At 28.0% G+C, this 24,405-nt stretch overlaps 1 protein-coding gene across 5 annotated transcripts; it reads left to right on the top strand.

The window, feature by feature from the left end:
* Positions 1 to 4,555: 4,555 nt before the first annotated feature.
* Positions 4,556 to 8,185, top strand: Shmt (serine hydroxymethyl transferase). Of its 5 annotated transcripts, none has more exons than XM_015520169.2 (10): positions 4,556 to 4,843; positions 4,926 to 5,099; positions 5,312 to 5,392; positions 5,683 to 5,919; positions 5,982 to 6,160; positions 6,722 to 6,904; positions 6,967 to 7,179; positions 7,250 to 7,597; positions 7,660 to 7,776; positions 7,836 to 8,185. In XM_015520169.2, exons 3-10 carry the CDS (start codon positions 5,331 to 5,333, stop codon positions 7,991 to 7,993), a joined length of 1,497 nt encoding a protein of 498 aa, XP_015375655.1. In that variant the 5' UTR covers positions 4,556 to 4,843; positions 4,926 to 5,099; positions 5,312 to 5,330; the 3' UTR covers positions 7,994 to 8,185. The 5 variants fall into 5 exon arrangements, with proteins under 5 accessions (XP_015375655.1, XP_015375654.1, XP_089076581.1 ...); XM_015520168.2 differs by having other exon boundaries at positions 4,923 to 5,099; XM_089220455.1 differs by having other exon boundaries at positions 4,923 to 5,099; positions 5,196 to 5,392.
* The last annotated feature ends 16,220 nt before the right edge of the window (positions 8,186 to 24,405 follow it).

Below are 24,405 nucleotides of genomic sequence, written 5' to 3'. Positions count from 1 at the left end.
TTTTTGGGAAAATTGATTAACCATGCCTTATGCAAAATGTGTCCTAATTGAAAAATAAAATATTTGTTTCAAAATAGAATATATGACAATATTTAAATATAATATATCCTAGACTGACAAATCATCTCTGTTCAGATTCGTTTTTCGTATACAATGATACCCATCATTGCATTCAAATCTAACCTACTCTAGTCAGAGGTCCACCCCACCACCTAATGTACAGCAGAGCGACATCCACTTACCCACTTTTTTAAGCATTTTTCTAAAATGTTGTTAGTTTATAAAGCACCATCTCAATAAATTTTCGTAAAAAGGAGCCCAATGAAGTTTTGTTCACATACCCTTTATCATTGTAAATCGTATATAGTAGCACTATCTACTTATAACAGGACATTGAGCATTTAAGCGGGTATATGAGCCAGTTTTTCATGCTCGCGTTAATGTAAAAAATGATTTGGTGGCAATAGATAGTACTCCCGTTATCAAATTAAACTAAATAAGTTTTGTGTAAAAATTCCTATGCAATAGGAATTTATTTTTTATTTTTCCGACGTTCGTGAAAACCACTAGCAACTTTTAAATTTTAATTCTCTAATACACCCTATAAATTCACCTTAAAAGTGGATGACAGCTATATGCCTATAGTTGACTGACAGAAAAAATAATACCATCGTCCATCGTTGTACAATCAATATATTCATCATTACTTTTAGATCCTAACACAAATTGAAAATTATAATGATAAAATAGTAAACAATTTTAAATTTATTACGGCATGAAAATGTTTGAAAAGGTTGTTGTCAATAACCTTAAACAAACATACAACCACAATTGCTTCATGTTCAGCAAAAAATGCTAAGAGTTTCTTATAGGTATTAAGTGATTAATATTATTTCTTAAATTATTATTTATTACGTATACCTGAGTAAAATAATTCATCTATCTATCATATATTTCACAGTAGGTATAGAATTCACCTATGTAAGATGCTGTATTAAGACTTATTGAGGCCTGCGGCTGAAATTTCATATGGGCCCTTTTGATAAAACATGATTTAGAAAGCCGCTCGCTACGTTCGCAGAAAAATAAATTTTTCTAGGTTTTTCGTAAATTGACAATTTTATTATGTTATAAAATTAATAATATATGTGATTTATTTGTCTATAAAACTATACGAATTGTAGTATAATAAAATATATATTATTAAGTTAATACTGCATTTTTCATTGAATTAGTTACAAATTGTAATAACAGGTTATAAATATTGTATAAACAGTACAATTTTACAATAAGTATAAAAAAAGTTAAATATATAACAAAACAAAAACTATTGTAAGCTCTTTATCCAGTTACCATAATCACATGATGACCTTTTTAATTAAAACAAACCTTATAAATAGTTTATAATCTGTTCTTGTTTATATATTATGTAAATACTGTATCCTTAAAAATTGTTGACCTTAAACTCCATGTGTGCCAATGGCTGTAGACGCCGCGGGCTTATTTATTTAAATAATAAAAAAAAAACTATTTTATCAAATAGGTATATCTTTTTTCTAGCTCTATTTGGCGCTTACTCTCTTAGCACTTTATTTAAGTCTTATGGTTTTAACAAATCATTCTCAGAGTATAAAATTAATTTTAGTTTAAGTTTTCTTTGGTTTATTGACTGGTTCTATACTTGCTTTTTACTCAAGTTAATTTTGAAAAAACTCTCAGCACAAAAAACTATTACAGAAATTATCAGATATATTTTTAAGAAGTAAATATACCAGGAAATACCTCTGAAGTGATTGATTTCTAAGCCATTCAAATAATAATTTGAAAATATCAGTTGGATCAAAAGGTTGTCAAAGCTTCCATTATCATCTAAATTGTACAAGTTCGTTTGGCAAGGTAAAATCTATACATACATTATTTTAATAATTTAACACTTTGAAATAAAATTTGAGACAGTCAAATCAATTTTTTCATTAGATTTTTCAATTAAGCGTGCTATAAAGAAAAAATTGTCACTAATATATTTCGTTAGTAGAAATTCTTATATTTATTTCGGATACAAATTTATCAATAATGAACATATGTGTCTGTAAGTACTCAAAATTTGTTAATTCTTTTCTATAAACTTCTGCCTTTTTGTTTACCATCAGGAACATTTTTATTTTTTCTCTGTTTTTCATCTGAGTAGTAAATGCTAATTTCAAAGATGAGATTAGTTATTTTTTCTTCATAAAAATACGTCTCGAAAGCTTAACTCATAAGATTTCGATGAATTTAATAAGTTTATCACCTTAACTGTGTCAAAGTTTGGGTATTTATAATTCAATTGATGTTTTGTTACTTCTTTCTATGGTGTTATTCCAAATAATGAGTAATGACATAGGTATGTGGTATGTCGTATGTCCATAATCATTATGGAAAAAAATAGTAAATAATTCAGTTTTTCTCGGAACTAAAAAATAAAAATCAAGAAGTTAGCGAAAATAAAATGTTGAAACATCAATATTTTCAGAAAAATAAACTCTACAAAATGGCTATTGTGTGAATTTTTTTGGAAATAATTAAATAAAAAAATATATTTTTTAACTTTTTTACCAAAACATTAAAATAAATTAAAATATTAAATAATTATAGTTCTTATCCCTGTGAGTCTTATTACAAAACCAGAATTATTTTGAAATCTCTATTATTTCGGTATATATCGTAATGGGTAAATCCTCGCGGGACACCCTGCATGAATTGATAGTCGCATGCTGACGTTGCGCAGCGATTCAGCCTATTTAATAAATATATATATATATGTATTTGTATTTTACCGTGACCATGACCGTATCAGAGTAATACGGTAACCGAAAAGCGACACCTATCTTGACACAGTGGAAACGTGAAGAGGGCTGGTCTATAAGTAATAAGTATAAAATATTTATGACTAAAACAAAGGGTAGGTATTAATATTTAATTCAAAAATTTATAAATTCTATAAAAAAATCTAAGAATAACTTTGGTATAAAATAACAGTTTAAATTTTAATTCTTTAATTAATAAGCAACATTATTTATTCGTCAAGATTTTTAACGTACCTAATATTTTAAATAAACCTATTTTTCAATTTCTATATTCCAAATTAAGTAACTTAGACCCATTCAAATTTTAGTCATAAATAAAGCGGTTCAAAACTAAATGCAACTTCTGTTATCGAGCTTTAAATTTTTTTCAATGTCTATGCGTATAGTTATAGTAAGCGTGCGTACGAGGTGGTACAGGTGGGCTTTCGCTGTGGCCCTGTGAGCACTGAGCAGTGAACCGTAATGTATTCATTATACATTATACATATTGCGACCTGATAAACTTAAATCATGAAACTATAATAATACAATTACAAATTATAATTTTCAATGATAATAATTAGTTAAATAGGTACAAGGTACAATGAAAAATTGAATTGATAAAATATTTTAAAGTATCTTTTTAAGTATATCTAAATCTTAATTAGTTTGGCCCATCTTGCTAAAAAGGTCTGCGTACGCCCATGTAGTTAGCCTAACTAGGCAACTTAACTAAGTAAATAAAGTAATAAATATATAATATCACAGATGTTAAGGAATCTGTGTCGACTAACAGTAATGCAATTTACGCGCAGCCGAGTGGTTTAGATTATCGATAGACTGCAGTCAAAGGCGTAAAAATTGGACCTCAATATATCACAGTAACTAAGATTTGAGTAATGAGTTTATAAAGTATATTTCAATTTTATTTATACAAAATAGTGAATGGTAATAATCACGATTAAAAAAATATAATTTAATTAATAGTTTATTTTATCATGCTTCGTGACGAAATTAGAACCTTCATAGTTCATATTTTATAGCCAGTAAAGGCTTACTAGTTTTCTACTATATCTAGTGATAATTTCACAGATTAAATTGAATTATAGATTCATAGACACATATAATAAGAAGTTGATATTATAAACTATAAAGAATATTTATAAAGGCTAAGATTGAAATTCATTTACAGTTATTACAGTTCGTAGTTAGGTAGGTACCAGGGTACCTAATTTGTATATTACAATTTTTTTTTTTTTTAAATCTAGAAATTATACAATCTGTACATAAAAAAAAGTACAATAAGCATAAATTATGTTTTTTTTTTTAAATTATAATTAATGAGCTTGAATATCTTGAGGGAAGAACCAACCAGCGAAGGCACTTCGGCGTGAATTGTATATTACGATTTAGTCGTCGAATGGCTGTTGGAACTGATAGCATAGTCCAATAGTCCGTACAGTGGTCACAACAACCAACTATCAGCTTTAAGGATTAAGGTTAGGTAACAATTTGCCGCAAATTCGGCGAGGGTCGTATTGTACTTAGTTGTAGAAAATGGGTTATTGATGGTACCCTTGGCTATATCACGGGTATTGATAGTATTATATATAGCTGATAATATCTTTAATCGTTGCACAGATTCCGTGTCATTCTGAATGATCGTGGTGTACCTCGGTCTGATCACATACGGTATATATATATATATATATATATGTATATAATATGATCTAATGGTGGTGGTACAACCAGTTGAGTAGACAGTCAGTACAACCGCAAAAGAATGATATTGAATAATTTTTTGCACATACCACGTTTTCGAAGCACCGTGCCGCCGTTTGTTATCAGTGGACAGCGATTGTTACACTATGTTAATAATTGTTTCAACGTGTTTGATTGTTAAATTGTTTCATCACCTTCGTAATCTATCCGCTGACCACTTGCTCGCTGCTCACTATAATAACTGGCTGTCGTGAACTCGTGAACTGTGTTGTGATCTAGGCAATTGAGAATAATCGGTAAAAATTTGCTTTTTAATTAATCAACTTATATCCTACATAGTACATATAAATATTCACTGATATAATAATACTTCAGTAGGAGGCCGGAAGATTATTATTGCCAATTATTATTTTCTACGAATATTTCGTCGTGACGAATCAGTTCTGACCTACCTTTTAGTCGTTTACGACACAATTCGAACGATTTCCCATTAGAACACGTTACTTTTTCTGGGTTTGTACTTTTCGCCGTCCCCACGTGTGATACATCGAGGTAAGCATGCTCCAACTATTATGTATTATAAATATTCTTTGAATGTCATTTAATGTAATATTGCAGCCGTATTATAATATTTCGATATTGTGATAGACTAGATTTGATCTTTGAACAATATCGAACAAGAGTCAAGAACTCTGGCTTGTTACATTTTATTTCCGATTAAAGTAACACAAGTTTTTAAAAAATAATTGTAATTACCTACTTAGGTACTTAAAAAAAATTAAAATGTACTTACGTCCAATATTCCGTACTTTGGTTAATGCTCAACGGCTTCATTTCAAAAACAAGTAAGAAGAATTTTGCTTGTGTTTTTAAAAAGAAATTACCTTTTTATATTTGGAATTGCTGTTTGGAATTATTTACATTTTATTGTTGTATATGTTTATTGGCAATTTATGTTTAAATTTGTAAATCTATCAAATTAAATAACTATTATTCTTGCTTCATAATATTTTTAATTTAAAAGAATATTAACTTGGTACTTGGTATAGTTTTTTTTTTTTTACATTTTGAGAGCATGACATAATTTGGCAGTAAATTATTTTTTGATTTTATCCGTTTAAATTATTTTTTTCAGACTTGTTACAATGTCAACAATCGAAGCTAAATATAATACCAAAATATCAGATCCAAATTTAAGTCTGCCATTGGAGACAGCTGATCCTGAACTGTATGCTTTAGTCTATCAAGAATCTCAGCGACAAAGGAAAGGACTTGAACTTATTGCATCAGAAAATTTTACCTCAGTTTCTGTTTTACAATGTCTAGGATCTTGTTTAACTAACAAATATTCAGAAGGTCTTCCAGGTGCTAGGTATTAGAAATAGATATAATTTATTTTAAATCATTACTCAATTTATAATTATTTTTTGACAGATACTATGGTGGTAATCAAGTAATTGATCAGATTGAAGTTCTATGCCAAAAAAGGTGTCTTGAAACATTTTCTTTGGATCCAAATCTTTGGGGTGTCAATGTTCAACCATATTCTGGTTCACCTGCAAATGTTGAAGCTTATACTGCTCTTATTGGAGGTAGCAAAGGACGAATAATGGGTAAATATTTTATAATTATTTATATTTTTATAATACTAACTATAATTAACATTTTATATGCTTACATACAGTTTTTAAATCTACTTTTGATTTAAAATTTAATAATTAATTTAACTTATTCATTATCAATTATAATTTAACAGCTAAAGTATTAAATTAAATAAAAACAAAACCTTAGTGTTCAATAGCTAATGAATTAACATTAACGGACAATTTTAAAATTTTATTTAGTAGCTTCTAAATGCAACAAGTATAAATAAATATATTATGTCTATTGTGGTATATGGTGGCTTATGCAGAATAATTTTGTTAAAATATATCAACAGATAAATAGTAATTTTTACAAAATGTACCTATGCAAGATTTTAATACTTATTCTATTATGATACATAACTTCTCAAGGTGATAAATACACAAAACTAAATTAGAAAATTCAAAGAGTTCTTTTATTTCCAAATGCTAGTTATTGCTTATTATTTATTTATCTATTAAAAGTAATTGTACGGTGTACATAATATTAATGCAATGAGAATAAATTAATATTCAAATACATTTTGTTAGGCTTGGATTTACCGGATGGTGGTCATATCAGTCACGGTCTGATGGCTCAAAAAAAAAGATTGTCTGCTGCATCAATATTTTTTGAAACTTTACCATATCATGTAAATATGGAAACTGGGTTAATTGATTATGATGAGTTGGAAAAATCTGCAAAGAATTTTAAGCCTGATATTATCATTGCTGGTTTGTATAAATATAAATCGAAAAATCTATATAATTCACTTACATTATACAATTGTTTATAGGTGTAACTTCCTACCCACGGACATTGGACTATAAACGTTTTAAAACAATAGCTCAGGCTAATGATTCATACTTGATGGCTGATATGTCACATATTAGTGGTTTAGTTGCTGCTGGTGTTATTCCCTCACCTTTTGAATATTGTGATGTGGTCACTTCTACTACTCATAAAACATTGAGAGGTCCTCGTGCTGGAGTCATATTTTATCGTAAAGGTAAATGTTAACTGTTGTAATAGACTTGATTTATTTTATAAAAACTAATGTATAAATATTTTTAATATAGGAGTTAAATCGGTATCAAAGACTGGGGAAAATGTTATGTATGACTTGGAAGATCGTGTAAATGCTGCGGTTTTCCCAGGATTTCAAGGAGGACCTCACAATAATGCCATTGCAGGAATAGCAGCTGCTATGCGCTTAGCAACTACCCAAGAGTTTAAAGACTACCAAAAAAGAGTTTTGAGCAATTGTAAACAGTTAGCTGAATCCCTTAAACAGCTTGGATACAAAATATCTACTGATGGTACAGATGTGCATATGTTGTTAGTTGATCTTCGACCAATTAATTTGACAGGTTCTAAAGCAGAGTTTACACTACAAACTATAGAAATCGCGTGTAATAAAAATACTGGTAATTAATTTAGACTTCTATATTTAATTTATGTATTAAACTAAAAATATTTATAATATTAGTTCCTGGTGACAAAAGTGCAATGAATCCTTATGGTATTCGTTTGGGTACTCCAGCTCTCACTACACGAGGAATGGTAGAAAATGACATTGTTAAAGTTGCCGAATTAATTCACAAAGGTACTAATTATTTATTATTATTTTTTTACATTTTGTATAACTGAAATTTAATGTATTAGGTTTGAACTTGGCATTGGATGCTCAAAAAGTATCTGGTCCAAAATTAGTGAATTTCAAATCTACTCTTACTTCAGATCCAGTGTTTGTTAATCGTGTTAAAGACTTAACAAAAGAAGTTGAAGATTTTGCAGAACAGTTTTATATTCCTGAACAATAAATAGTTTTATCAAACACTAAAACAATAACATCATAGTCTAATATTGTGCCAAATTCCAAATTTATATTTTTGATACTACATCAATTTATTTTATACATTCCAAAAAATTATCAATGATTTCAGATAATGAAGTTAATTTTTAAAATTATTGTTATCTTTTTTTTCACTAAATAAAAGTATTTATTTACAAGATGTTACAAATTTTATTACTTTTATGTTTTTCAATTTTTGCTAGTAATTTTTAATTTTATCTGAAAAAAAGTTATTTTTTAATACATATTACTATATAAGTATTATTGTTTTGCAGGATAATAGTTGATTTGAATGTTACAAAATATAATACGCTCATTTGGTTACATCAAAAGATAATCTAAAAAATATATATAAATAAATTATAGTAGTGTTTATCATGATATAAAACACACTAGCTCATTTCAGATAAATGATAATACATTAATATGATATCTAATTAGGTAGTAAATGTTAGTATGTCCAAATTTATTATCATTTTTCTTACATACAAAAGAAAATATAATTTATTCTGGCAATTTCTAAATCAAATTTTTGATCTTATTTACAATTTTGGTTAGTTAAAATAATTTTTGTTCGATAATATTTTATTGACCAGCTGATCCTCCAATATTATGAAAAAAAATCTATTCATAATATGTTAAATCAGATACTAGCCAAATTAAAGTAACAGTTTTTTTCAAATTAATTCTAGACCCAACACATGACAGCATCCTTCATCTCGTAGCAGGAACAAATATAGTTTTTGTTGTTGTTAGGGATGGCTCACTAACTTCATTGAAGTGTAGTTGAAATACATGTTATTTTTTCTAAAAACGTTAACTTTTAATTTTATTATTTTGTGAAATTTAAAAAATAACACATACTACATACAAAAAAATATTGATCGATTATTATTTTCATATATTATTATGATTGACAATGAGATGTTTACATAGGAGTTATTACATTTTTGCCTGAAGTAAATGAAGCTGTTTTGTCAGCTTGTTTCCAACCTTTATTTAAATGGAGTGGTTGTCAATTGTGCAGTTGTCAAAGATGGTATAGCCTGATTTACTGAACTGGGGTCATAGTAGTTGTAGCTGTAACCCCACAGACCACAAGGGCCATATTATAATACCCCCATACTACTCCCATCCAAATTCCAAGTTGCTTCGTCAATATAACGTATAATAAATGCCTTGTATTTATAAACCAGATTATTACGATAATACTCGTATTATATTCATGGATAAACTTATTAAAATACCTATACAGATGTAGAGGAAAAAGATTTCAAGTCCTTACGGTTTTTTTGCGTTACAAAAAAATATGTAAGATTTTTTTACACTGTTGTAGTGTACTGGCACCCATAACAACAGTTGACGGTTGTAAGAGTAAAACCCCTACAAGTATGTCAAGTAGAACTTAAAATGATTAAAATTTTTAGTTTTTGAGAATAGGACAAAATGGTAGGTAGGTACCATAATATAGCTATGTCATCGACGAACGCGGTACCTACATTTCTAAAATCTTTAAACCTTATTATAAGTATTTATAATCACTAACATAATAATATACCTGTAAAAGTATAAAGCTTTAGAAACAGACAATTATTGATGTATTCTGTTTGGGTAAATGAATAATTTCATAAAAATCAGTAGGTACCTATATCTACATTCAGTTCAGAGCGGCGAAGACTGTGTTATAGCGTTTCAAATAGAATTTTCTTCAATTGAAGAATCAATATTTTTGTAAGTTTTTTATAATCGTTTATTGCGAATGATCTTCGTAAATAAGTACTGAAGCCCATAGGCGTAATGCATAAAATACATTAAAGCAACTATATATATATATAGTATATATATACAGCAGCTCGACGCGACGGTTGTAGAGTTATTTTTACTCATTAGGAACGCATATAGAATATGAATATCTGAATATTAATAATAATTTTTGTAAATAGAATTATACTGCAATGGCGTCGAACTAAATTTTCATAGGTAGGGCAAAATATAAAAATTAATAACCACCTCACCCAGACCAGTGGCGTGTATCCAAAAAAAAATTGGTGTTGCTCAAATAATTTTAGGTGACCTACCCCTTATACTTTTGTTATACCTAGTACCTACTGATAAAATGTCGCTAAATTGTATTCCTATTGTTTAATGTACTAATTTAATTTAGTAAATTACATTTTTGCACTATAGTTGTGCATCGACTATGAAAAAAATATATAAATAAAAAAAACCATTAGGCAATTATAACATTTTATTTAAATTATAATTTTACATAGTTCAGTACTGTTTGGTGCAAAGATTTCTAAAGCTTTGTTTGAATTTTTGTATATGTCTTGTTCACATGTGATTAACATCAAATCTTCTAAACGTGTGTTATTCACGGTAGTTCTTAAACGAGTTTTAATTATTTTGAGCTTTGAAAATGCCCGTTCTGTAGAAGCACTTGAATCAGGAAGAGTCAAAGCAATTTGAAGGGCATTTTAAGAGTTGGAAACACTGAACCCAAGTTACCAGCATGGAAAATTTGATACAGTGCTTTCATACTCCCTACATTAAATGCTTTTCTAGGTTCCATTTCAATTTCATTATCTGGTTCTGATGAAAATTGTTCTACTTCTCTTTCTATGAGGTATTTTCCGTGCAAATATTTGGGCAGATTAATATTTTCTTCAAATGAGGTAAAATTTTTTGAAAAATATCAAAAATGAATGTACCTAGGTAGGTACTCTTTGTTTAAACAGTCCTGATCAACATACTTTCCTAAATGAAGATTAGATGTACCTACTTACCAGAACTTGAAATGAATTTGAAGCCAAATAAATACTATTGGAATCTACTGAATCAATTTTTGTTGTTAAATTATTACCTTGACATTTATCTATTGAGTCACAATTATCTGCTGTTGATTCAATTTTACCAATTAAATTTTAAAGTAAATTTCTAAAAAAAAAAAAAAATAGAATTTATATAATGATTTTAATGTTTTATGAATAACACAAGACAAACATTTAGGGCCAGACACACTTAACTAAATCGAATATTCGCATAGGTTTTTGATATTCCGGAATATTTATATTTGATTTCTCCTTACATAAATTATTTTTATTCATCACAATCATATCCTAGTATCCTTACCCCATCCACAACCACCCTAACCACCAACGACCCACCCATCCACTTTCAAAGGTCAGGCGGCTGCTCTACCCATAGGTCTATGGCCCTACCTTAACATAGGCTTCAGCGTCACTAGTATTGTAAACAGTACCTAAAGTTCTTAAGCCCCTTGAAATTCAACAATTTTTAATTATATTTTACGCGTACGTATTATTATAAACAGAAAGTTTTCCAAATTATTCCCTCCTTAAAAAAAGCTAGAAATAGGTAAATATAAACCGTATACTCATGAAATATTGAAGATTTTACTATTTATAAACTTCTGGACTAGTTTGATAGGTTCAGTTTGGTATGCAACAACTACTTATTGTTTTATTGTTATTTACTTATAATTTATAAATCATTATCGTCTATCGACGATTGACATATCGAGATTGTTAAAGCCTGTCAATAAAAAAAAAAGAGGAACATTTATATCTCTACACATTTACAAAATTAATGAATAATGATCATCATTCAACATTCATATTTTAATTTAATTATAAATTCAATAATTTTAAAATTTTCATCCTAAAATATAATCCTTTAAAACAATATCCAAAACAATTCACAGGTGCAGCGAAAGGACTATAGTTGGCGCCTGGCATGGTCGATACGAAAATTTGATGTACTAAAATGCAATAATCACTTAAATTTCAACCAACATTTTTATTTAATTGTTCATAAAAATGCATATTTTAGGAAAAATATACAAACGCTTCTGATATTTAAACACCATCTTAATCAATAATCAAATAAAAGAAATTAAAGAATACCTAAGTACTATTCATAAGTATATTGTTATACATAACTTTAATTCAAAGCTTTACATTATTTTGGTATAATTGTTTTATCACATTTCATTATTTCGATGAACAAATTGTAAAATTGGATATAAAAGTTGTATTATAATATATATCTATGGATTTATTCTATTGGATTAATATAATGCAATCTATGGCGATTGCCAAAGTCGTTACAGAAGACGCAGTCGACTAAAAACTCTATTATTTCAATTAGTTAACCAAGCAGACATGAACGGAAAACAAACTTTTCGTACAATTTTTTTTTCTTCATAAATCACACTATTTTCAGACTTCAATTCAACAAGCGTCGGAGTGCATACACGTCAAGGACTCCAATGAAGCCCGAAAGAATCGATATTTAAAATAGGTTAGATATCAGATATGGGGTAAGTACATTTTTATTTTTCAGTAGGTTTCTTTTTATAACAGATTATTTTATAATTATAGTTTATCTCGGTTTACGAATCTGAAGATTACAGACTGCAATCTTTACCTTATGATTTTTTCTATATTTATTTGTTTTTTGGTTCTTTAAATTCATTTACCTTTCGTGCTCCGGTACTTTCCTTCTCTTTTTTGTTTCATTAAAATGTAACTCTCATTGGTTTTTTTTATAAATCTTTTTAACTTTGAAAACTGGTAGGTTAATTTAATTCTTTTAATCAATCATTAATTGTATAATTATAATGAATATTTTTTTCGGTTTAAGGATCTGAGAGTACAGACTGCAATCTTCAGTGTATGTCTATACTATATAATTTTTCTCTTTTTATATTGTTATTTGATCAGAAGATACATTGATCACAATCTTTCGATTAATTGTTTTGTAACCACTGATATAACACTATTCCGACTATCAATAAAATCGTGATAAAAATTAGGAAATTAGTCAGGTATGATATTAAAAAATTTTTTTTTAAATAATTTCCTCGGTGATATTTAAATATTTTCGAAATTATCAGGTACGATGACCTGTAGGTAGTATAGCTGATACTGGGCTAGTGAGACGGGAGTAGCAGGCTAGTAAGGGAGAGAGAAAAAATGTAGAGAGAGGTGAAGGAGAGGTTCAAGACGAGAGAGAGGGTGTAAAAAGATATTATAGTGATAGTGTGTGTGAGAAATGAGTGTATGAAGCGGTGGAGAGGATAGGGAGAGTGATATCTAGTATTCTAGTGAGTAGGTGAGGGGTAGAGTGGTGATTAAGAGATTGGGTGTGAGAGAAGGTGGGATAAGGAAAGAGAGAGAGAGAGAGAGGGATAGAAAGAGAAAAATATATAGGCCGAGGTAGAGGGTGAGAGGGAAAGAGAGAGAAAGAGAGAGGGTTAGATTAGGTTAGGTGGGATAAGGGGGAATAATTAGGTAGACTATTTATGTTAACAGTGCTGAATACGTAGGAAAGGATCTTGAAATGCAAAGGTCACTCGACTCTTTGGCTAAAACTAAGTACCAAGTTAATAGGTTTAAAACCTTTGACTTATGGGATAAAATAAAAAGAGAAAGTTGGTTTTGGTTAAGAGGATGTTAGCGCAATTTTTTCTTTCTGACTCAGGCGAAATATAGCAAAATTTTCGTTCACCTTAATAATAATAATTTTAATAACGTATGATACTAGAGTAAAATGAACGATTAGATTATCATCTAGAACAAATCATAGGTTTTTATCATATTTTAATTTTTAAGCGAGTATTGAGTATTTTTAAATATTCATATCTAACCTATCCTATCTCGCTTCAAAATTGAGCATATGAGATGCTCTAGATAATAATCATAATTACAATTAAATTTTAAAACAGGTCATTTCACTCTAATAATGTTAGAAATAGTGAACGTAAAATTTACTACGTTGTGCGTGGACCAGAGACAAAACAAAGAAATACACTGACATCCTCTAAACTCTAAAGTGTTATCAAGTTGAAAAAGCTCTTGAATGTTTATTGTTTACATTATTACCAGTCTTGTGAAAGATACTTTTTAAAGTATTCAAACACAGCGGTGTGTTAAAATATTAGGAAGGGCTGTATGTTATAAAAGTGACTAAATAAAAAGTATGATTTTGGTCATTACATAATGTTTTGTTAAAATATCAAATTGTTAATATATTATTATAAATTCTCATTCTCGAAATATTATACAGCCAGTAAAAATTCATTTTCTTCATTTATATTTAAAATACATACTTTATAATAATTAGGTATACCTTGAATCATGAAATTATTTACCTATGTGCTTGATGTTCGATACATTATCAAAATATGTACTAATAGCATTTAGAATTCGATCACATACGTTTTGAAATATGCTATGTAGGTACTTACTATAAGCAAACAATAAAGTTTACAAAAAAAAAAAAATATATATATATATATAAAAAATGCATAAAACTCTATTATTACGTAAAGATATGTCTATATTCTATACGAAAACCGGGGTACAGTGAGACATAATTGGTAAACGGTAACAGTGTCATAACAATAAGCGATGTCCTTAAAAAAAAATAATATTTTGTTTTCAACTAATTGCAATAAACATTGCGCTTAAAATAATTATATTTTTATAAGCTATATTATAGGTACCTAAGTAATGGAACAGTTTCGAAAAAAAAACATTAAGTTGTCTTACGAAAAAAATACGTATAACCGATCGTTAATCATTAATGTGAACTTTATTAATTTATGAAAATGCATATACCTAACTTAAAATATCATCAAAAAATAGAATCAAATCTATGATATACCGAATCTTACTCATTTTAGGATGTTTCATATCTCACTGTAATGCCCCGGTCTCTGTAAAAATCATTTGAAAAATTTAATAACTTTTGGTAAAATTTGAGTTTTAATTTATTAAATCTTCATAACAAACTATCATAGAAAGCTACTTCTAATGCCAAAATATTGGTCTTGATTAAAATATATAATTAAGCATTAAAGTACCATTCAAACTCACACGTGTGTCTAAGGTAACTCCATATTACATATCTTTGAAAAAAGCGAATCTTTATAGTTTATTTACAGTAATATTATTTATTAATATATATTATGAAAATTGAGAAATATTAGAAACTAATTAATTAAACTCAACACATTGTTTAACTTGGATGAATGATAATATTCTGGAATAGGTATACATGGCATTTCGTGGAGGTGGACATATAATGATGTAAAATAAAGATTCGTAATAATAATTTGTCCAGATAAAAGTAAAACAGCTTTTGAATGTGGTAAAGATTTATAAGAATTACGTTATGAGATTAAAAGCAACTTCTATTACTAGTTTTATAAAATTAATTCAAATCTCTAATATTGGAAACATATAAGATCTGGTGATAGGTGATTTTTATTGAGAAATGCAGTTATTTTTAAACATATAATTTTAGTCGAGTATAGGAAACTATACTAGTTTTAATCGTTTACTTTTTTTGACTTATCTAATTGAATTTTTAAATTTAAGATTTTAGACATTTAAAAAAAATATATACATAGTTGTCTCGTAGGCATTTATTACCTATGCAATATTTTAAGTGACATACGTATTGTAATTGTTATCTAAATAAAAAAAATAAAAATAAAATCCTCGAACTTGATGAAAAATAGACGTAAAAATACAATTTATCTCATATAATACATTATATTATGGATTCTACAGATTTAAAAAGTAAATTTAGGGCCTGGCGTGGTACGGTGGTTGACTGAAGTCACTGATTATTACTTGTTACTTGTTCTGAGGTCAACGCATGGACCGGCGTCACTAGCTCCCGGATGGGCGACTACCTGGGTTCTTAGTGACGAATCATCGTCCTATTTACATGTGTTTCAAACCAAACAATAAAACCAGGCTATGCAGTTGATGCCTCGAAAATAAAAATAAAATACCTCTGGCCTGGTATATATTATACACAAAAGTCGTAATAATATCAAAATATTAAAAATGACATTACTATTTAGAACACAATAGATGCGTTCACAAAAAGTGTGATTTGGGTCTGGTGTGGCGTGGTGGTTGGCCGTATAGTCTTCAACGGTGTCAAGCATCGCCTGGCGTCACTAGCTCCCGGATGGGTGACCACCTGGGTTCTTAGTGACGAATCCTTTCCCCACATACACACGTGTTTTTAAACAACCAGTAACTACCTACTATACCATAGTTGTAGATATGCTAACGTTAAAAAAAAGTTTATCATCAAATTATAAAAATAATACGAATCCAATTGTACCTACATTTTTCAAGTCTATAAGAAATTATAGCTCATAGTAAAACTTTTCAAGAATAATAATTAAGAATAAGTATGTGATTTGAGATATTTTAGACGATTAAATTTTTTTCTAGACACTTTTATCTTTATCATATATTAAATCAATATCTCATAAAAAACACAAACACTTCGACGAAAATATTACCTATCACTCAGCAAAATTTTATGTCGAAATAATAAATAATATTCAAAATTGTAATAATTCAACTTCCGGTGTTGAGGTTCGTTTTTTAGGTACCATATAAAAATAAAATGAAATTATCATGATACCAAGTATGGTGACGTTTCTGGGGCTGGAAAAGAATAATAAATTATAATTTTATTGTTGTAATAGGGGACAGATTTAGATAATAACCCGATTATATATATTTATATTTCAAAGTTGTTTTACTTTAATGAGGACGTTTCACCTGTCCAAATATTCAGTTATTCTTACAAGTGCGAAACATAAAAAATAATATGTTCAGCAGTTATCAATAAGGATAGTTTTTAATTATTATAATAAACTATAAATTTTCTTCAATAGGGCTTAAATCACAGACAAGTAAATCATTAATAGGTACTTATTAGTTATTACTTCTACAATTTACATCCAATCGTAATTTCAAAATTAGATCTCAGTATATGATTAGATCACATACTACATACATATGTGCACAAAAAAGATGGGCATGTCTCTATCCATAATACCTATGTGTAATCTAGTTGGGTGAAAAGTATTTTAAGAAACCCGATATCTTATGAGATAATATATTATATTATAAAAATAATGGCGTACCGGGGAGATAAATGTGGTCAATACGAATCGGCTATATCCTAAATTTTCAAAATATTTCGGGCCAAGCAAGCTATTATCTAAATGGTATTCCTAAAGAGGTTAACAATCAAGAGATCGCCTTGATAAGAAAACACTTAAATCGGAAACCAACTCAGGATCTTTTTATTTCAAGTATCCAGTTAACCATCTGTTTGCCACGCGTTACCCAAATGCATTTTATTATTCTACGATCATTCAGATTGATACTTAAAACATAAACCCAGTGTCGTAGTCAGCCCTCTCGGGGGAATATTGGGTGAATAGTACTATTCACACTTTTCCCATCTCAAAATCCTAACCATGACTACGGCACTGCCTTCCCCGCGTGACAAGTAGATGGTTATTAAGTCTAAAGAAGGTTAGGTTAGGTACCTATAGATAGACTATGACGAGTTAAAGCTATGGTGATGATAGATGACTATCATCACTAGTCGTAACCTTTGCAATGATCTTTTCCTACTAACTACATAAAGGTATTCGACATTGTAAACATAACAATTAATGAAAATATATAAAAATTACTGAGGAAAATATTAACACAACTTAATAATTATAATTAATAACTATACTTAATATTTAATATTAAATTTATACCGGATGAATGTTTCCATAATTTTTAACACGGTTTTAAAGCTTTAGTAATAATTCTATCATGATTTAATTATTTTTAATTGTTGTTTTGGATTTGTTTATCTTGAGGTTACATACTGCGGACTTTAGTGTGTAATCTTAATGAAAAATTTTATCGAAATTTTTTTTTTTGTTTCTTGAAAAATATTTGCCTGCGGGCGCCAAACCTTCCTTTCATTTTTTTTTAAATATCAATTTAACTTTATTTTTTTGAGTACTGATTTTTTATATATTGTTAACTATGTGCCTATTAAATAATAATTCAATCATGATTTAATTATTGTTATTAGTATTTTGGTTTCGATTATCTTGATTGCACCTACTGCAGATTTTAGTGTGTATTCCTATTGTAAAATTTTTTCAAAATTTTTTTTTGTTTCTTGAAAAACATTTGCCTTCCATGCGTCAAACCTCCCCATGCATTTTTTTGTAAAAATCAATTGGACTTTATTTGTTTGTGAACTCAATATTTAAATTTAAATATCAAATTATATTTCAAATAATAATTCTATCATAATTTTTTTTATTGTATATTTGGTTTTGATTATCTTGAGATCACATTCTACAGTTTGCAGTGTGCATTTCTAATGTAAAATTTTTTCAATTTTTTTTTTTTTTTCTTGAAATACATTTGCCTTCCATGCGTCAAACCTCCCCTTCCATTTTTTTGTAAAAATCAATTGAACTTTATTTGTTTGTGAACTCAATATTTAAATTTAAATATCAAATTATATTTCAAATAATAATTCTATCATAATTTTTTTTATTGTATATTTGGTTTTGATTATCTTGAGATCACATTCTACAGTTTGCAGTGTGCATTTCTAATGTAAAATTTTTTCAATTTTTTTTTTTTTTCTTGAAATACATTTGCCTTCCATGCGTCAAACCTCCCCTTCCATTTTTTTGTAAAAATCAATTGAACTTTATTTGTTTGTGAACTCAATATTTAAATTTAAATATCAAATTATATTTCAAATAATAATTCTATCATAATTTTTTTTATTGTATATTTGGTTTTGATTATCTTGAGATCACATTCTACAGTTTGCAGTGTGCATTTCTAATGTAAAATTTTTTTCAATTTTTTTTTTTGGTTTCTTGAAAAACATTTGCCTTCCATGCGTCAAACCTCCCCATCCATTTTTTTGTAAAAATCAATTGGACTTTATTTGTTTGTGAACTCAATATTTAAATTTAAATATCAAATTATATTTCAAATAATAATTCTATCATAATTTTTTTTATTGTATATTTGGTTTTGATTATCTTGAGATCACATTCTACAGTTTGCAGTGTGCATGTCTAATGTAAAATTTTTTCAATTTTTTTTTTTTTTTTTCTTGAAATACATTTGCCTGCGGGCGCCAAACCTCCCTTTCAATTTTTTTTTTTATACCAATATCTAACTTAAATTTTTTTGAGTAGTAAATTTTTATATTTTGTTAACAATATGCCTATCAAATAATAATTAAATCATGGCTTAATTATTGTTATTAGTATTTTGGTTTCGATTATCTTGATTGCACATACTGCAGATTTTAGTGTGTATTCCTATTATAAAATTTTTTCATAATTTTTTTTTGTTTCTTGAAAAACATTTGCCTTCCATGCGTCAAACCTCCCTTTCAATTTTTTTTTTTATACCAATATCTAACTTCTATCTATTTTGATGTTTCGATTATCTTGATTATCCGAAAGATCATAGGAAATTATCCGAAATAATAAAGGTATATTATCTGAAATAAAAATTGGACACTATCCGAAATATTTAGGGGAATTTATTCGAAATGTTAATTGGTCTGAAAAACATTTCGGATAAATTCCCCTAAACATTTCGGATAATGTCCAATTTTTATTTCGGATAATATACCTTTATTATTTCGGATAATTTCCTATGATCTTTCGGATAATCAAGATAATCGAAACATCAAAATACTATTAACAATCATTAAATCATGGTTTAATTATTATTTGATAGGCATATTGTTAACACGATATAAAAATTTACTACTCAAAAAAATTTAAGTTAGATATTGGTATAAAAAAAAAAAATTTAAAGGGAGGTTCGGCGCCCGCAGGCAAATGTGTTTCAAGAAACAAAAAAAATTTTACATAAGGAATGCGCACTAAAATCTGAAGTATGTGCAATCAAGATAATCGAAACATTAAAATACTATTAACAATAATTAATTCATGATTTAATTATTATTTGTTAGGCACATTGAAAACAAAATATAAAAATGTACTACTCAAACAAATTTAAGTTAAATTGGTCTAAAAACAAAGTTTGAAAGGGAGGTTTGGCGCCCGCAGGCAAATGTATTTCAAGAAAAAAAAAAAAAAAATTGAAAAAATTTTACATTAGAAATGCACACTGCAAACTGTAGAATGTGATCTCAAGATAATCAAAACCAAATAAACAATAAAAAAAATTATGATAGAATTATTATTTGAGATATAATTTGATATTTAAATTTAAATATTGTGTTCACAAACAAATAAAGTCCAATTGATTTTTACAAAAAAATGGAAGGGGAGGTTTGACGCATGGAAGGCAAATGTTTTTCAAGAAACAAAAAAAAATTTTGAAAAAATTTTACAATAGGAATACACACTAAAATCTGCAGTATGTGCAATCAAGATAATCGAAACCAAAATACTAATAAAAATAATTAAATCATGATTTAATTATTATTTGATAGGCATATTGTTAACAAAATATAAAAATTTACTACTCAAAAAAATTTAAGTTAGATATTAGTATAAAAAAAAAAATTGAAAGGGAGGTTTGGCGCCCGCAGGCAAATGTATTTCAAGAAAAAAAAAAAAATTGAAAAAATTTTACATTAGAAATGCACACTGCAAACTGTAGAATGTGATCTCAAGATAATCAAAACCAAATATACAATAAGAAAAATTATGATAGAATTATTATTTGAAATATAATTTGATATTTAAATTTAAATATTGAGTTCACAAACAAATAAAGTTCAATTGATTTTTACAAAAAAATGGAAGTGGAGGTTTGACGCATGGAAGGCAAATGTTTTTCAAGAAACCAAAAAAAAAATTGAAAAAATTTTACATTAGAAATGCACACTGCAAACTGTAGAATGTGATCTCAAGATAATCAAAACCAAATATACAATAAAAAAAATTATGATAGAATTATTATTTGAAATATAATTTGATATTTAAATTTAAATATTGAGTTCACAAACAAATAAAGTTCAATTGATTTTTACAAAAAAATGGAAGGGGAGGTTTGACGCATGGAAGGCAAATGTTTTTCAAGAAACCAAAAAAAAAAATTGAAAAAAATTTTACATTAGAAATGCACACTGCAAACTGTAAAATGTGATCTCAAGATAATCAAAACCAAATAAACAATAAAAAAATTATGATAGAATTATTATTTGAAATATAATTTGATATTTAAATTTAAATTTTGAGTTCACAAACGAATAAAGTCCAATTGATTTTTACAAAAAAATGGAAGGGGAGGTTTGACGCATGGAAGGCAAATGTTTTTCAAGAAACAAAAAAAAATTATGAAAAAATTTTACAATAGGAATACACACTAAAATCTGCAGTATGTGCAATCAAGATAATCGAAACCAAAATACTAATAACAATAATTAAGCCATGATTTAATTATTATTTGATAGGCATATTGTTAACAAAATATAAAAATTTACTACTCAAAAAAATTTAAGTTAGATATTGGTATAAAAAAAAAAATTGAAAGGGAGGTTTGGCGCCCGCAGGCAAATGTATTTCAAGAAAAAAAAAAAAAAATTGAAAAAATTTTACATTAGACATGCACACTGCAAACTGTAGAATGTGATCTCAAGATAATCAAAACCAAATATACAATAAAAAAAATTATGATAGAATTATAATTTGAAATATAATTTGATATTTAAATTTAAATATTGAGTTCACAAACAAATAAAGTCCAATTGATTTTTACAAAAAAATGGATGGGGAGGTTTGACGCATGGAAGGCAAATGTTTTTCAAGAAACCAAAAAAAAAAATTGAAAAAAATTTTACATTAGAAATGCACACTGCAAACTGTAGAATGTGATCTCAAGATAATCAAAACCAAATATACAATAAAAAAAATTATGATAGAATTATTATTTGAAATATAATTTGATATTTAAATTTAAATATTGAGTTCACAAACAAATAAAGTCCAATTGATTTTTACAAAAAAATGCATGGGGAGGTTTGACGCATGGAAGGCAAATGTTTTTCAAGAAACAAAAAAAAATTTTGAAAAAATTTTACAATAGGAATACACACTAAAATCTGCAGTAGGTGCAATCAAGATAATCGAAACCAAAATACTAATAACAATAATTAAATCATGATTGAATTATTATTTAATAGGCACATAGTTAACAATATATAAAAAATCAGTACTCAAAAAAATAAAGTTAAATTGATATTTAAAAAAAAATGAAAGGAAGGTTTGGCGCCCGCAGGCAAATATTTTTCAAGAAACAAAAAAAAAAATTTCGATAAAATTTTTCATTAAGATTACACACTAAAGTCCGCAGTATGTAACCTCAAGATAAACAAATCCAAAACAACAATTAAAAATAATTAAATCATGATAGAATTATTACTAAAGCTTTAAAACCGTGTTAAAAATTATGGAAACATTCATCCGGTATAAATTTAATATTAAATATTAAGTATAGTTATTAATTATAATTATTAAGTTGTGTTAATATTTTCCTCAGTAATTTTTATATATTTTCATTAATTGTTATGTTTACAATGTCGAATACCTTTATGTAGTTAGTAGGAAAAGATCATTGCAAAGGTTACGACTAGTGATGATAGTCATCTATCATCACCATAGCTTTAACTCGTCATAGTCTATCTATAGGTACCTAACCTAACCTTCTTTAGACTTAATAACCATCTACTTGTCACGCGGGGAAGGCAGTGCCGTAGTCATGGTTAGGATTTTGAGATGGGAAAAGTGTGAATAGTACTATTCACCCAATATTCCCCCGAGAGGGCTGACTACGACACTGGGTTTATGTTTTAAGTATCAATCTGAATGATCGTAGAATAATAAAATGCATTTGGGTAACGCGTGGCAAACAGATGGTTAACTGGATACTTGAAATAAAAAGATCCCGAGTTGGTTTCCGATTTAAGTGTTTTCTTATCAAGGCGATCTCTTGATTGTTAACCTCTTTAGGAATACCATTTAGATAATAGCTTGCTTGGCCCGAAATATTTTGAAAATTTAGGATATAGCCGATTCGTATTGACCACATTTATCTCCCCGGTACGCCATTATTTTTATAATATAATATATTATCTCATAAGATATCGGGTTTCTTAAAATACTTTTCACCCAACTAGATTACACATAGGTATTATGGATAGAGACATGCCCATCTTTTTTGTGCACATATGTATGTAGTATGTGATCTAATCATATACTGAGATCTAATTTTGAAATTACGATTGGATGTAAATTGTAGAAGTAATAACTAATAAGTACCTATTAATGATTTACTTGTCTGTGATTTAAGCCCTATTGAAGAAAATTTATAGTTTATTATAATAATTAAAAACTATCCTTATTGATAACTGCTGAACATATTATTTTTTATGTTTCGCACTTGTAAGAATAACTGAATATTTGGACAGGTGAAACGTCCTCATTAAAGTAAAACAACTTTGAAATATAAATATATATAATCGGGTTATTATCTAAATCTGTCCCCTATTACAACAATAAAATTATAATTTATTATTCTTTTCCAGCCCCAGAAACGTCACCATACTTGGTATCATGATAATTTCATTTTATTTTTATATGGTACCTAAAAAACGAACCTCAACACCGGAAGTTGAATTATTACAATTTTGAATATTATTTATTATTTCGACATAAAATTTTGCTGAGTGATAGGTAATATTTTCGTCGAAGTGTTTGTGTTTTTTATGAGATATTGATTTAATATATGATAAAGATAAAAGTGTCTAGAAAAAAATTTAATCGTCTAAAATATCTCAAATCACATACTTATTCTTAATTATTATTCTTGAAAAGTTTTACTATGAGCTATAATTTCTTATAGACTTGAAAAATGTAGGTACAATTGGATTCGTATTATTTTTATAATTTGATGATAAACTTTTTTTTAACGTTAGCATATCTACAACTATGGTATAGTAGGTAGTTACTGGTTGTTTAAAAACACGTGTGTATGTGGGGAAAGGATTCGTCACTAAGAACCCAGGTGGTCACCCATCCGGGAGCTAGTGACGCCAGGCGATGCTTGACACCGTTGAAGACTATACGGCCAACCACCACGCCACACCAGACCCAAATCACACTTTTTGTGAACGCATCTATTGTGTTCTAAATAGTAATGTCATTTTTAATATTTTGATATTATTACGACTTTTGTGTATAATATATACCAGGCCAGAGGTATTTTATTTTTATTTTCGAGGCATCAACTGCATAGCCTGGTTTTATTGTTTGGTTTGAAACACATGTAAATAGGACGATGATTCGTCACTAAGAACCCAGGTAGTCGCCCATCCGGGAGCTAGTGACGCCGGTCCATGCGTTGACCTCAGAACAAGTAACAAGTAATAATCAGTGACTTCAGTCAACCACCGTACCACGCCAGGCCCTAAATTTACTTTTTAAATCTGTAGAATCCATAATATAATGTA

This window comes from Diuraphis noxia, unplaced genomic scaffold (assembly GCF_037042655.1).
Source record: "Diuraphis noxia isolate RWA-SAM2 unplaced genomic scaffold, SU_Dnox_SAM2 contig0002, whole genome shotgun sequence".
In the NCBI taxonomy this organism is placed as follows: domain Eukaryota; kingdom Metazoa; phylum Arthropoda; class Insecta; order Hemiptera; family Aphididae; genus Diuraphis; species Diuraphis noxia.
The sequence above is the reverse complement of the archived record's forward strand: the minus strand, read 5'-3'. Positions and strand labels throughout refer to the sequence as shown.